Source organism: Nestor notabilis, unplaced genomic scaffold (genome assembly GCF_000696875.1).
Source record: "Nestor notabilis isolate BGI_N333 unplaced genomic scaffold, ASM69687v1 scaffold30844, whole genome shotgun sequence".
Taxonomy (NCBI): Eukaryota; Metazoa; Chordata; class Aves; order Psittaciformes; family Psittacidae; genus Nestor; species Nestor notabilis.
In genome coordinates, this window is record NW_009925663.1 from 23,750 (window position 1) to 37,210 (window position 13,461).

Sequence of the window (13,461 nt, forward strand, 5' to 3'; positions counted from 1 at the left end):
ATGTTTCTGTTGGTAAAACACTTATGATGAACATACCATAGAGTCACAGAGTGGTTTGTGTTGGAAGGGACCTTAAAGCTCACCCATTTCCAACCCCTGCCACGGGCAGGGACACCTTCCACTAGAGCAGGTTGCTCCAAGCCCCTGTGTCCAACCTGGCCTTGAACACTGCCAGGGATGGGGCAGCCACAGCTTCTCTGGGCACCCTGTGCCAGCGCCTCAGCACCCTCACAGGGAAGAACTTTAAGTCTTTTAGGCAGTTCTTAAGGATCATATATGTTGTGGTTAAACAGCTCTCTTTGCCTGATAGCTTCCTGGGTTGTGAGACTGGAGCTTATGCTGAATGCTGTGCACGTTTATTCTAGCCACGTGTATACTGTTATGTTTGTAAACCAGTGCTGATCAAACCCAGCGCAGCTCATGGCATCACGTCTGTGTGTAAACATGAGAGCGTGGGAGAACACTGCGTTTGCTGAACAAACAGGGAGTTGTGAAACACTTTAGAAGGATTTCTGTTAGAAAGGAAGGGGGTATCTGCAATAGAAGATGCAAGGGTTATATTTAGCAACTGGTAAGAGATTGTCATTTCCTACCAGCCCAAGTGCTCCTTTTTCTTTTATTCCCAGGAAATAAACACCAAGAAATTAAAGCTTTTTGTTCTTTTTTCTCTGCAAGTTTAAAACTTCATTGTCTTTTGCGCAGAAGGAGATGAAGCCAGATCTTCCTCAAATTACAGGAGAAACATCATCCTTGAAATGACAGCTGAAATCTCCTCTCAGGCAGAGCTCTATAGGTACTTGACACAAACAGGTAGAACCACCTCAGAAACTGAAGTCTTTGATTTCACCCGAGTTTTCTCTTGATGAGTTCAGCTCAGGTCATGGTTTGGCGGTGTCCTTGAATGAAAAGCAGAGTTTTAAGTGGCTCCCACTTTCCCTTGGTACTGAATTGTGCCCCCCACGCTCTCCTCCAGTTGTTCCGGTGCAAATGTCTGATCCGGAGTGGGAACTGCTCGGGCTTTAAATATAACCTTTTCTTACCAAACCAGTTTATTTATAACGTATTAAGTTCCTGTCTCGAGTTCACCTCACAGCTACACACGTAGTCATGGTACAGCTGAGGGAGTAGCAGGGGAGGGTGCAGGAATGAGGATTTGGGGTGGGAGAAGTGGTGATGTTCATAAAATGATGGGGTGGTTTGGGTTAGAAGGGACCTTAAAGCTCGTCCACTTCCAACCCCTGCCGTGAGCAGGGACACCTTCCACTAAGCAGGTTGCTCCAAGCCCCTTGTCTTGTCCCTACAGGCCCTTGTCCAAAGCTCCAGATACACATTTATGTCAAGAGAGAACATTCTCTCCACACAAGCTTTGCTGTGGGGTTTTTATGTGTTTTCTTCCTACATGTGTTAAAACGAGCAGCATGACTTGCCAGCTCTGCTTCGTGTTTGCCTGTGGGAGGGAAAGTATTTGGTGGACTTAGCTGGGGGTTCTACTGTTTATGACTGTCAAGTGTGCTTTCTACATAAGAGGAGGATAGAAGATTATCCAGTGTTTCTTTAATTAGCTCCAGAGAGTTGTGGGATCTTGCTGTCACCCCAAGCTTTGGCAAGTGTCCACAAACGCAGGCGGATGGAGGCTTTGACTGGTTTAGTTGACAATGCCACTGATGTTGGGTTGAGAGGATGCTGGTGGGATGGTGGTGATCATTCTCCTGAAGCCCCTTAAGGCTTAAATTGTGCAGCCCCTGACACAAGAGGGACGTGGAGCTGCTGGAGCAAATCCAGAGGAGGCCACGGAGCTGCTGCGAGGGCTGGAGCAGCTCTGCTCTGGAGCCAGGCTGAGAGAGCTGGGCTGGGGCAGCTGGAGAAGAGAAGGCTCCTGAAGGGGACACCTTAGAGCAGCTCCAGTGCCTAAAGGGGCCCCAGGGAACCTGGAGAGGGGCTTTGGACAAGGGCCTGGAGGGACAGGACAAGGGGAATGGCTTGAACCTGCCAGAGGGGAGATTGAGATGAGCTCTTGGGCAGAAGCTCTTCCCTGTGAGGGTGCTGAGGCGCTGGCACAGGGTGCCCAGAGGAGCTGGGGCTGCCCCATCCCTGGCAGTGTTCAAGGGCAGGTTGGACACAGGGGCTTGGAGCAACCTGCTCTAGTGGAAGGTGTCCCTGCCCGGGTCAGGGGTTGGAACTGGAGGAGCTTTAGGGTCCCTTTGACCCAAACCAGTCTGTGGTCTATGATTCCAGTCAGGTTTCTGGTATTCCCTTTACATTAGGCTTTCATGTGTAGGCAAGGACTTCACTGGTTTAACATGGCTTTTGGAGTTTGAGATGTGTGCAAATACTGTTGCCAGCGTTGTAAAAAATCAGCCTGGTGTTTTATTTGAAAATAAATAAAAATAACAAAATATTGAAGCCAGCAAGCTAATAAAGCCTCTCTAATCTGCTGTGTTTGGGAAAGTCATCTGTTGTAATAGAATAACTGCAAAATAACTCTTTGCTAAAGAGACTAATGAGCTCAGTGGTTCAGAGCAGCATTAATCCCTGCTCAGCTCCCTGCTCCAAGCAGGATTCCCTGCAAGTGGGGCTGGAGCCCAGGCAGTCACTGCAACTGTCTCAGCAGGGTGAGGAATGAGCTGTGGAGAGGCTGGATGGAGCTTGGGGGCCTCCACGTGACTCTTTGCTTGACTAATGGCAAAAGAGAAGCTCATTTACTACTGGTTTACGTACGGCTGCAGCACTGTAGTAAACAGTTTGGATTAGTGGGAAGCGACGGGAGCTTTTGATTCATAGAATTCTTCCCTCAGTCTTGTTAAAAGCAGTTGTGTGCTGGAGAAAAGTGAGAAGTGGTTTTGGAGGCACTGAGATGAGGAACTTGTGAGTTTTGGGGGTTTGGGGCACTGTGTTTCGGTACTTACGTGACTAAGTAGATATTTATTTTGCCTTAATGTGTGTTTGATTAGCTTACATCAGCTATAAATACTGGAAGCTCTAAAGCCACTATTTCACTGCCTGTCACTACTCTGGGCTTTTGAGGAGCATTTACCGTCTTGTTGTGGTTACAATTAATCTGCGTGTGTTTTAGCAATTAGTGTTTGTGTGCAGCAGGCAGCAACGGGTCTGGCAACTGTCAATCAGCATCTGGAGCTGGCAGGGGAAGAGGCTGGGAGGAAACACGGGGTGATTGACTGCCTCCTGCTCCTTTGGCAGCACCGTGCTGCTGACAGACACCCTTCCTGGCCCGAGCTCTTTGCTGGGATTTGCCACGGAGGCTGTGAGGAGCAGAGGTATTGTCACAGCTGTGATGGATAAAGCTGTTCTGTTACCACGCGAACCGGTTAGAATTGACCTTCTCTGCCACCTTCTGTAAGTTTTTTGAAGTCTCCTCACTTCCCTTTCTGCAGAAACAGTAGTTTTTAAACCAAACTTCATTATCATCTAGAAAAATGTATATTATATACCTGTCAGCTTCTCGCTCTGGAACAGAGGGATGACAAAATATGTAAGAACTCAAAACAATTGAATCCCTCTGCTTAGCTGATATGTACTAAAACTGCTGATGGGAGATTAAAGAAGCAAAACACAGGTGGAGGAGGGAAAATGGTTTGCTTTAAAGAGAGAACATCTCTGATAGCTCACATAGTTGCTGCTGCTGCGTTTGCAGCCCTCAGCCTGGGGTATTCCATCTCCGGGGTGTAGGAGGACTCAACTAATGATTGGCTTTTCCTTATTGTTTGCTTTGAGGCTTTTTGTTTTTTAAAGGTTTTTGGTTTTAAAGGAAGTGCAAAAACTTAACAGTGAGAGATGCTGGGGTACAGTACAGCATCATGGAGTGGATCTTTAAGAAACCTGGAGAGGGGCTTTGGACAAGTGCCTGGAGGGACAGGACAAGGGGAATGGCTTGAACCTGCCAGAGGAGAGATTGAGATGAGCTCTTGGTCAGAAGCTCTTCCCTGTGAGGGTGCTGAGGTGCTGGCACAGGGTGCCCAGAGAAGCTGTGGCTGCCCCATCCCTGGCAGTGTTCAAGGCCAGGTTGGACACAGGGGCTTGGAGCAACCTGCTCTAGCGGAAGGTGGCCCTGCCCGGGGCAGGGGTTGGAGCTGGATGTGGTCCCTTCCGACCTGAACCACTCTGTAATTCCACGCCTAAACACGTGAATGTAATTTCAGCACTAGCAGATATCCTGAAATCATAGTTCGAAGTGAATAATGAATGTTTTCTCCAGTTACTGCTCGTGGGGACGTCGTGCACCTCTCTCTGCCCTCCCTCCGTGGCGCGCGGTGCTGAAGTTGCGATGTGCCACATCTCGGGAATCCTTTTCCCTCTCTGACAGCATCTCTCCCCATGCAGGTGCTGAGGTGACGGTGCCGGAGCCCAGCAGCTCTGAGAGCAGAGTGGAGCGCCCGGAGCCCTACGGCAGCGTGGAGGAAGCGCTCCTCACCGGGGAGGGCACCTACATCCCGCAGCCGCTGACGCCCGAGAAGGAGGATGTGCTGCAGGCTGCCACCGTGGCCAACCTGCGCGCGGCTCTCATGAGTAAGAACAGCTTGTTGTCCCTGAAAGCTGACATGCTGGGAGAGGACAGCTCTCTGCTCTTCGAGTACCTACCCAAAGGCACCCACTCCCTCTCTCGTAAGTTTGTGTTTCTCTACTTTCTGTTTATTGGCACTTCACGTGAAGTGGTTTGCGAGAGGGAATCACAGGGCACTGTCTTCTTCATTACAAGTGATATGTTTATCTGCAGTTTTACATCATGCTTAATCCCACTTTCCATATAATTTGGAAACTGTGCCCGGTATTGATCCAACTTGAATGTTAACTGCTGAAGAAAGTGTTTTGTGTGTGTGTGTAGTGCTTGTCCTCAAATCTCTGGTTTACTCACTTGCACGATGTTCCTTACAAACAAAACAGAAAGTATTTGAGTCCTGATGGTAGAAGAAGGAGCTCCAAGGGATTTGAATCCCAAACTGACTGATGTTGACAGGCTTGTTGTTGCTCCTGGGTCTGCAGAAACAGTTGTGGGTTTGTACATCGCAGGATCTTTACTTTTTGTAGTTTTAGGAACTTAACTGAGTGCACTAACCTAAGTGCATCTTAGGTTCCAGCAGAAAAGGTCTATTTTAATCTATACTGAGAAAATGAACCAATTAAATAGGATTAAAAGTTCACTTATTTTGCTTTTACTATCTCAGTGGCAAAAGATAGGTAACTTTTAATGGTTATAGGATCATAGAATGGATCCCAGGCTGGTTTGGTTGGAAGGGACCTTAAAGCCCATGTAACTCCAAGCCCCTGCCATGGGCAGGGACACCTTCCACTAGAGCAGGCTGCTCCAGGCCCCATCCAAGTGGCCAACTGGTCACTTGAGTTTGTGCGATAAAGGGAAATGACTGCACCAGGTGATGGCCGTCTCAGTATCTCTTTACTCTTCTCAGTCTGAACAGTAAAACTATTTTTTAAATGATCTTTCTAAACTTAGAAAAGATAAAGTTGTTGTACCTTATTCTGCAGCTGAAGTGTTTGGGGAACGGCTGATGCGGTGTTCTTCCTTCCACAGTGCTTTTCTTACTGGATGATCTCCAGTTAAATCAGATTTAGATGGTTCAAACAAGGCTTCTGGGTTGAAAATGCCTTTGTTGCAGTGAAGCAGCAAAGACCCTGTGCAGCAGTTCAGACTCTGGCTTGTGTGCAGTGGGAAGAGTGCCCTCAGCTGGCACCGGCACGGGGGCAGCTCAGGAGGGTGATTTATGCACCGTGGGTTCAGCTCTGTCTCGTGACAGCTGAGTCAGTGGTGTCATCTCTGTCATGCTAAATGCTGGTAACGACAGGGCTGCCTCTATCCATCATCTTTCTTTCACTGCAGGATTTTAGCTTTTACTTAGAAGCTGAAGCACCACTTGGCATAAAGACAAATGAGTAGAAGATGGTCAAATTTGGGCTGGAAATTAGAGGTTGCCCAACCAGCTGAGGAGTGGAGTTTGGGAACAGGCGTGGTGATGGCAGGAGACCAACAGGGTTTAAGATAAACCTTGGTACCTTTAGAAATGGGGCTGAATTATAGATCATCAGGGGGTGCAGTGACTCAGGAGGTCCTTCCAGCCTGTGTCTGAGGTCCCTGTGTTCCTCTCCTCTCACTATGACTTCAGTTTCATCAGCTCAGCTCCAGTGATCTCATCTTTATGGGAGCGAAGTGAATTGCATGAGGCAGACAGAAGACAGGTCACTTGGTGTGTAGCTCTCACACCAGAGCATGGATGAGGCTGTGGCTTGGTACAAGGCTTTCTACAGGAGGAAGGAGTTAAGGGACATACTTTACTTTCATCTGATTCCAACTCAGTTATCAATTCATTTTAATCACTTAAAAAAGACATTCTGCTCTAAGACTCACTTGCTTTTAAGTGGTCAGTATGAATACAATAGGACATCAAGTTTAATGAGAATTCTCAGTGTATAAAACGACAGTAAAGTGAGGGGTAAGAAGGTTCTGGAGATCTAAAGGCACAGTCTGGGTTGGCGCTGGCTTTGTAGGTGTTTTTCACATTCTACTTCAAACACAATTTGAGGATGTTGAGTCATTTAAAGTCCTGGGTTATATTTAAGAAAAAAAAGGTGGGGGGAGCAGGCAGGAGCACAGGGAAAGGAAAAAGGGTTTAGTTCTTTTTTAATCCAAACCAGCACAGGTTTCATCTGTCAGATTTGAAAAGGAAACGCTCATTTCAAGAATTGGAAGTGCTCAATTTCTCTGGAGTTTAAAAAGTGTGGTTTTAACCTTAACTGCTGTCACTGGGTTGTCTGTGAGCACTTGTGAGGCACTACAGTAAGTAACTGACTCAAGGAGCAGCGCTCGGGTTTATTTGTCTTCTCTGGAGGAAACACTGGAAGTGGACAGAGCTGAGGAGCGTACTTATTATACGTGGTGAAACTGGGATGAGCTGTGTCTAAAGGGGATGTTGCTCTCCTGCAGGTCACTGTATATGTTGAGTCTTCAGTTTTCCTTCTGCAGACTTCACACTGTTGTAGAAGTTAAAAGAGGGAACCCCAAAGTTTTCACTTTACCCTGCGTGCTTCTTCCCTAATTCATTGTATATTGTAATGATCATTTGAAGTGTGAAATGACTTAACATTCTCCTGATGGAAAACAAAACCTGGGATGTGTGTTGTATCACTATGATTTAGTCAAACACAAGTGGAGCATTTCTAAAGTTAATCAGTTCCAACTCATTTAAAATATGGAGGGGAAATTTAAGTGTCTTGCCATTTGGGTAACACAGTTGAAGACAACCTGCAGCCAAAGGGCTCTGAGAACTCCAATGTTCATGGTGTATGATCAAGACTGACGTTGTTCATGTGCTTGTTGGAAACCTAAAGAACATGTGGGTTTTGCTGCAAAAAAGACCGTGTAAGTTACTCCTGGGTAACCCTGAGTATGTCTTGGGAAACCATTCCTTACTGAACCTGCCCAGTTTGTTGTTGGGGATCTTTCAGATAAGCCATTCTAAGAGGTTCAGGTTTCATGCTGTGTCTGTAAAAACCAGGTTATTCCATGCTGGTTTCCAGCTTCTCCTCCTGAGCTCCTTGGCTTCAGAACGTGTGTCTTACGTCACTTGTGGTACTGAACTTTGGTACCATTGTTCAGGATGGTTACACCACAGCTACAAAAGTCTCAAAGGCTTTAGCTGACTGGTTTTAGCTGCTTTTGCCAAGTATAATGAAGAGAATGAGACTTCTAATATTCATATAGCAAACGAGCTGGTCAGTTCATGTCCTTGTTCTCCTTCTGGGGTGCTGGGCTCCCCTGAAGGACGATTCTTCCACGCTTCCAGAATAGTACATTGCCTACTTTTTTATATGTCTAAGTTTGGCTTTTCCTGTTTACCCTCTTGCAACTGCAACTGTTTATAGAAGCAATTCCTATGAAGCTTGCTGGCCAAGTGATTACATGGTACACAGAGCCCTTTTCTTTGGGCAAACCGGCTAATATGTTATTTTTAGGTAGTGGTTCATTGGAGCCAACCACTTCCACTGGCACTGCCTGTTGAGGGAATACATTTTACCCAGCGGTCAACAGCCCCAAGAGGGAGTTGAAGGGGTTCAGTTTGACATGGAATTTTTGTACATGGTCCATGAAGCTTTCCGGGAGAATGGGTGTGATTTTGAACACTGTAATAACCTTTGTCATTCTCTTTTCCTTAGTTTCCTCTCCAGATAATACCATATTCATAGGAATATTGTCAAACCAGGGCATCATCCATATGCAAAGCTGACTGATTTCTGCTTGAGAAGTTAAAATAGTTGTCATTAGAATCCATTTCAACAGAAATTTAGGAGGGGAGAAAGGTTTCTCACAGTATTGGAGTGGGACAAAACGTAAACTCAGGTGTTGTTTGCATTCTCGTGTACAACTTGTGGGTCATTCATGTGGGGTTTTCCTCCTCTGTTACTTCCAGTTGTTGAAACCAAATAAATACTAACTACTGTTTTAAAAATCAGCTTTGTGCTTTGTTGTGTTGTCCGTCTTTGTGGCTCCTGGTGGGTGATGGAGGTTATTCTTCCTCCCTTTGCTTTCAGATGCATGTAGTTCCTTAGGAACCTGTGTAACTCTTTAGAGGTGCTAATACAGAATTACTCCAGCCAGACCCCTCTGGCTTATTTTACTGTGTGCTAAAGTACCCTTTGTTTGAGGAAGTGCAACCCAGAGATGCCTCTAAGTTCTCCGTGCTCACCGTGTGTAGCTTCAGTGCAAACAAAGAGGTTGGAATCAGTGTGGGATGTTCAAACAGGGATGTGTGGATGTCTAGGCAGGGACTCTGTGGAGAGCTGGATTCCTGGTCCCAGTTTCTAGTGGGAAATACTGATGAATTCACTTTTCTCCTGTCTTGAATTTACGGGGTTTTGGCATTTTGTTGTCCTGCCTTTAAATTACAACAGCCCCAGATGAGCAGCACCAGCACGAAAACGTGAAGTCTTGTTCACTTGAATAGACTTAACCAACTCGTGCAAGATCTCAATCTGTGATCAAAGCAGAGGAAGGCACATCAAACATCCAGCTTGGGGCACAAGAGCAGAGTTTCCTTTGAGAGCTGATCCAAAGTTGGGTTTGGGATTGCTGGTGTTTAGAAACCTTTGTTGTGCCCCAGATCACAGCGTATTGTATTTGGACAGAGAATAAACTTCGACTTGTTATTTGTAGCTGCATTAAAGTGTGGGGTTTGTATCCGTAAAGGTTTCAATCAGGCTCCTTTGTGTCAGAAATAAACCAGCCTTTAGGGCATCGAGTGCTTTAAATAGGAATGTATTTACTTTCATGCCATATTTGCTCCTGATTTTGCCTGCTTGCCTTTCGGAAGTAATGACCTGCTCAATATGTTGAGTCAAGGGGGTTGTTAAGGTTTGTTTAACAGTTTGTAACGTCTGCTGCTCTCGATTACATGCTCCTTACTTGTATGTCGATGTGTTGTGGATTAGCAGGGCAGTTTGTGGGAGAGCATTTACCATTTGACTGCTGCTACAGATTGACTCTTGCAACAGATTCTGTTTCAGGAAGACAAATGGTGTTTTCCTTTTTAATCTACGGTAGGTTTTTGGAATCTATTGGCTGTCAGGTGTAATTGAATAGTTCTGTACAAATATCTGCACTTCCATGCTTGGTCACCAGAGAGTGAAAGCAATACTTTTCCCCATCTTTTGTAAAGCACTTTGAGATCAAGGACTGACAGGATATAATAAATACACCGTGGTCAAATCTGGAGATCTGGAGCTTTGCCATCAAGTTTCAAGCGAGTTCGTAGTAGAATGAAGTCTCTGTGTATGTTACTTAAAGCTTGAAATGTGTCTGAAACAGTGCTTCTCCCAGAGGTGTCTTTCAGCAATGTGACTGCTCCGGATATTTGTGCTGCTTTCTCCCCGTGGACTCTTTAGTGACGGTGCCACACGGTGTGACACCACCACAGGCACCAGGCACTCGGGTGGGGAGGCTGGTTTTAACACAGCAAACACATCAAAGCCTCTGGCATCAGTGTCCTGCTGCATCCCCTCCTCCCGCTGATGGAAGACACGCTGCGAGCGCTGCCTTTGGAGGCCTGGTGTAAAGCCACCGGCTGGTGCTGGTGCACGTGGGTGAGACTCGTTTCCTGTGTTCCCCAGGGCCTGGCACCAACTTGACTCGTTCAAGGGGCGAATGTGATGGCAAAGTGGAAGCACCATCTCCCCCGCTGCCCTCATCACACCTTGCCACTCAGAGCCCCCCCGAGATCTGCTCCTCTGGTGACATGTCACCAGAAACCGTGGCAAAAGGAGAGGTGCCTTCCTCCACCCAGGTAAGATCGTGGGGGGGAAATGCCAGCAAATTGAAGTGCAAAGGTGTCTGTTTAACCAAATTCTGCCTGGTTTAGGTTGTCCTGGTTTGAGGATATAGGAGTACTTTGTAAAACCCAACACCTTATACTTTGATCTGTTAGGCTTGTTTTGTTTTTAAATACAGGGTATTTTAAAACTAGGAAGTCTGTTGAGGTCAAGGCTGGTGCTGTCCTAATTTTAGCCTTTGTGCCTTTCCTCAACAAATCTTGCATTCACAAAGCTGTATGGATTTGAAGTATACGTGCCCTTATAGTGTAAATCCTATTGTTTGCAAAACATAGCATGCAAGAAGATAAGAATGGCATAAAGACAGCTGAGACCACAGCTATCCACTGCCCACCTCTGGTGTTTTGTGGTTAGATTTCTTCTAACTATCTAAATTGCAATAGGAGCAGGTTGCCTTCTGTATTACACTCTTGACATGAAATCCATAGCTTCCTGTGGCATTTCTTAGTCTCTGTATTTTGGAATGATGCTTTAGTTCCGTTAAAGAAATGGGCAGAAACACAGATTTTCCTTTGCAGTCACTTTTAGAGCAAAGGGAGCTGCTCAGACCTGCCCAGGCTGCATCACGCCTCTGCCCCATAGAGGGCTGCCATCTGCCACACGCTGGCACCCTGCAAATGCTGTATGAAACCTAAAAATCACCTCTTGTTTAGCATTTGGATCAGCAGTGCCAGAGAGCACTGCATAAAGGGAGCTGTTGCAGAAGGTGTTTGGTTTCTACTGGCTTTTCTATGGGGAAAGAAGAAGCTGTGCAGGGCTAAGGGAAGACTCCCCAGTTCCGTTGTATCTGCTGGAGATTTTCTATGCATTGGCCAGAGTGGGAGCTATGGATGCTTAGTGAGACTGGGAACTGAGCAGTTACCCAGGACCTGAAGGGGCATGTTGATTACTCTCGTCAAAACACCAAACCTTGCAAAATCCAACCCATTAACTTGGCTGCTTCAAGAGTGAGAGCTTTGTAAAGGCAGATCGGTGGCCAGGAGAAGTGATGAGCCTCCCTTGAAGAAGGGGTGAAGGCAGAGGTAAGATGGGGCTCTGAGCACTGACTACAGGGATGTGTTCTTGTAAATGCTTGCCTTGACTCCAGGATACTTTCCATTTGCAGGCCACTTACGATGGACTTTTAGCACTTTGGCAGTTTGATAACTCTGATTCAGGTAAGTGGAGAGAAAACTCTGTTTTAAAACTGTCACTAGTTTACAGCAGAAGACACTGATCTGTCTGTGTGTCTCTATTTCTATTCCAGATACGAGTTTCTCCAGATCTGAAGACATGGATGGAGCCACTGATGGCCTCTCCCTGGATTCCAGCCTCGCCAAGAGGCTGACGTGTGGTTTCTGCAGGAGGGTTTTCCAACGTGCTGAAGAGCTGAAGGAGCACATCCATGAGCATGCCTTCTCCATGCTTTTCCCATTGGACTTGGTTGACTGCCCCCCCCGGCCTGGCCTCACTGACAGCATGCTTCCCAGTCCGCTCTCCCGCTTCCAGTGCTCCCAGTGCCCTGCCACCTTCACTCTGAAATCAAACATGGATCGGCACGAGAAGACCATCCACTTGCACTGTAAGAAGATGCAGTGTCCTAACTGTGCCAAGCTGTTTCGAGCCAAGACAGACTTAAACAGGCACCTTATGTCTGTGCACTCGAGTGCTTGTGTCTGTCTCTTCTGGGGCCAGGGCTGTGGTACACGGAAGAACCTCAGTAGCCACGTGGAAGCGTGTTACCCAGGCTCTGCCCTGCTGGATGGGCTCAGGCTTTGGGACAGTGTAGGACAAACTGAGGATCCTGAGCACACGTAGCTACTGTTGTGTGTATGAGACACTTAAACTAGGAAAAGCAACTTGATCTGTTGTTCTCATGCTGCAAATAAACCTATCACAGGTGTAATATTAGTGAGTAACTCCCCAAAGCCGAGTAGGGGATAACCTGCTGGGTCCAGGCACTGTGTAACTGCAGCCACCGTGTGATTTGTGTGCAAAGATAACTTGGGTCACTCCACATAATGGGCACTTTGGCTGGTTTACTGGTGTGATCATACTGTGTGCTTGCTTATACAACCTCAAACTTCTTATGAGTAGATCTCAAAGTGCTTTATAAAAGAAATGGTGATGTTTTCCTTGTATTCTTTGGGAAAATAGCATACCTCAGCTTGTTGAGTGTGGTAGCAATAGACTTAATCATAGAATTCAGGCTGCTGAGTTCTGGCCTAGTGCTCTGTCCGTTAGACAAGTCAGACATTTCATCTTGAGATGAGGAGCTGTGGCAGTGCTGGGGTGCTCAGCCCTGTAAGCTTGATGTAAAGTCTGGGTTTCTATGCATTGAAGAGAGAAAACCACACTGCCTGCTCACGTGTGCAACAGGGGACCTGATTTGGGCTTGAATGTTGTTTTAAGGCTTGTGTATTTATTGACATTATGTCTGAGTACTTTTAGGACCTTTTCTAAAAGATACACTGGAGCATGGCTGTGGTTTTCAGGAATTCTGTAGGTTTTCCTGGCTTACTTTATGTCATGTAAGTTAGCCAGACTGTGACGTTGTTGAAACTGAGGAGAGGAGGCTTTACACAGCAGATCTAATGTGGCTTAGGGTGTGCATACAAAATCAGTAATGGTTGTCACTGGAGGGTACTCTTACTGTAATGCCTTTTTTATTGTATGAAAATCTGATATTTTTCAAAAAGATTAAATATTTCTGTATCTCTTGCTCTATATTTACATGCAAAACAGGATTATAGTAACTGTGAAAGTAGTGTAATGAAGTGTGGTGCTTCCCAGCTGCTCTGAGTACAGCACTGCCTGCCAGCACCTCGAGCTGCAGCATTGTAGGGTTGATTTCCTTAATGTGAGAGAGAGATGGCTGCGAGGATGAAAGCAGCTTCTCCACATCATCTTTGGAGGTGTTCAGGGAAGTTCTTACTCGTAGTGTTGTTGCATCTCAGGGAGACCAAAATGAGCAACACTTGCTTGTGCACAAGGTGGATTCGGAGAGTTTCTTGCAAAGCTGTTTCCCATGGAGAGCTGGATGAGAGACTGGCTGGGTCCTGCTGCCCTTGTGCTCGTAGAGAGGGAACAGCTCCGGTGTGGCTCTGCCCTGCCCCTTCCCGCCGGGGGCCA

At 46.5% G+C, this 13,461-nt stretch overlaps 1 protein-coding gene across 1 annotated transcript in view; it reads left to right on the forward strand.

Annotated features, from left to right (window-relative positions):
- The window catches only part of ZBTB46 (zinc finger and BTB domain containing 46), a gene marked incomplete at its 3' end in the record, with an annotated part of 30,958 nt that overhangs the window by 15,764 nt on the left and 1,733 nt on the right, over positions 1-13,461 (forward strand). Inside the window, exon 3 of the mRNA XM_010013159.1 lies at positions 4,339-4,620. Coding sequence (XP_010011461.1) covers positions 4,339-4,620 — 282 coding nt within the window. The remainder of the gene's footprint in view (positions 1-4,338; positions 4,621-13,461) is intronic.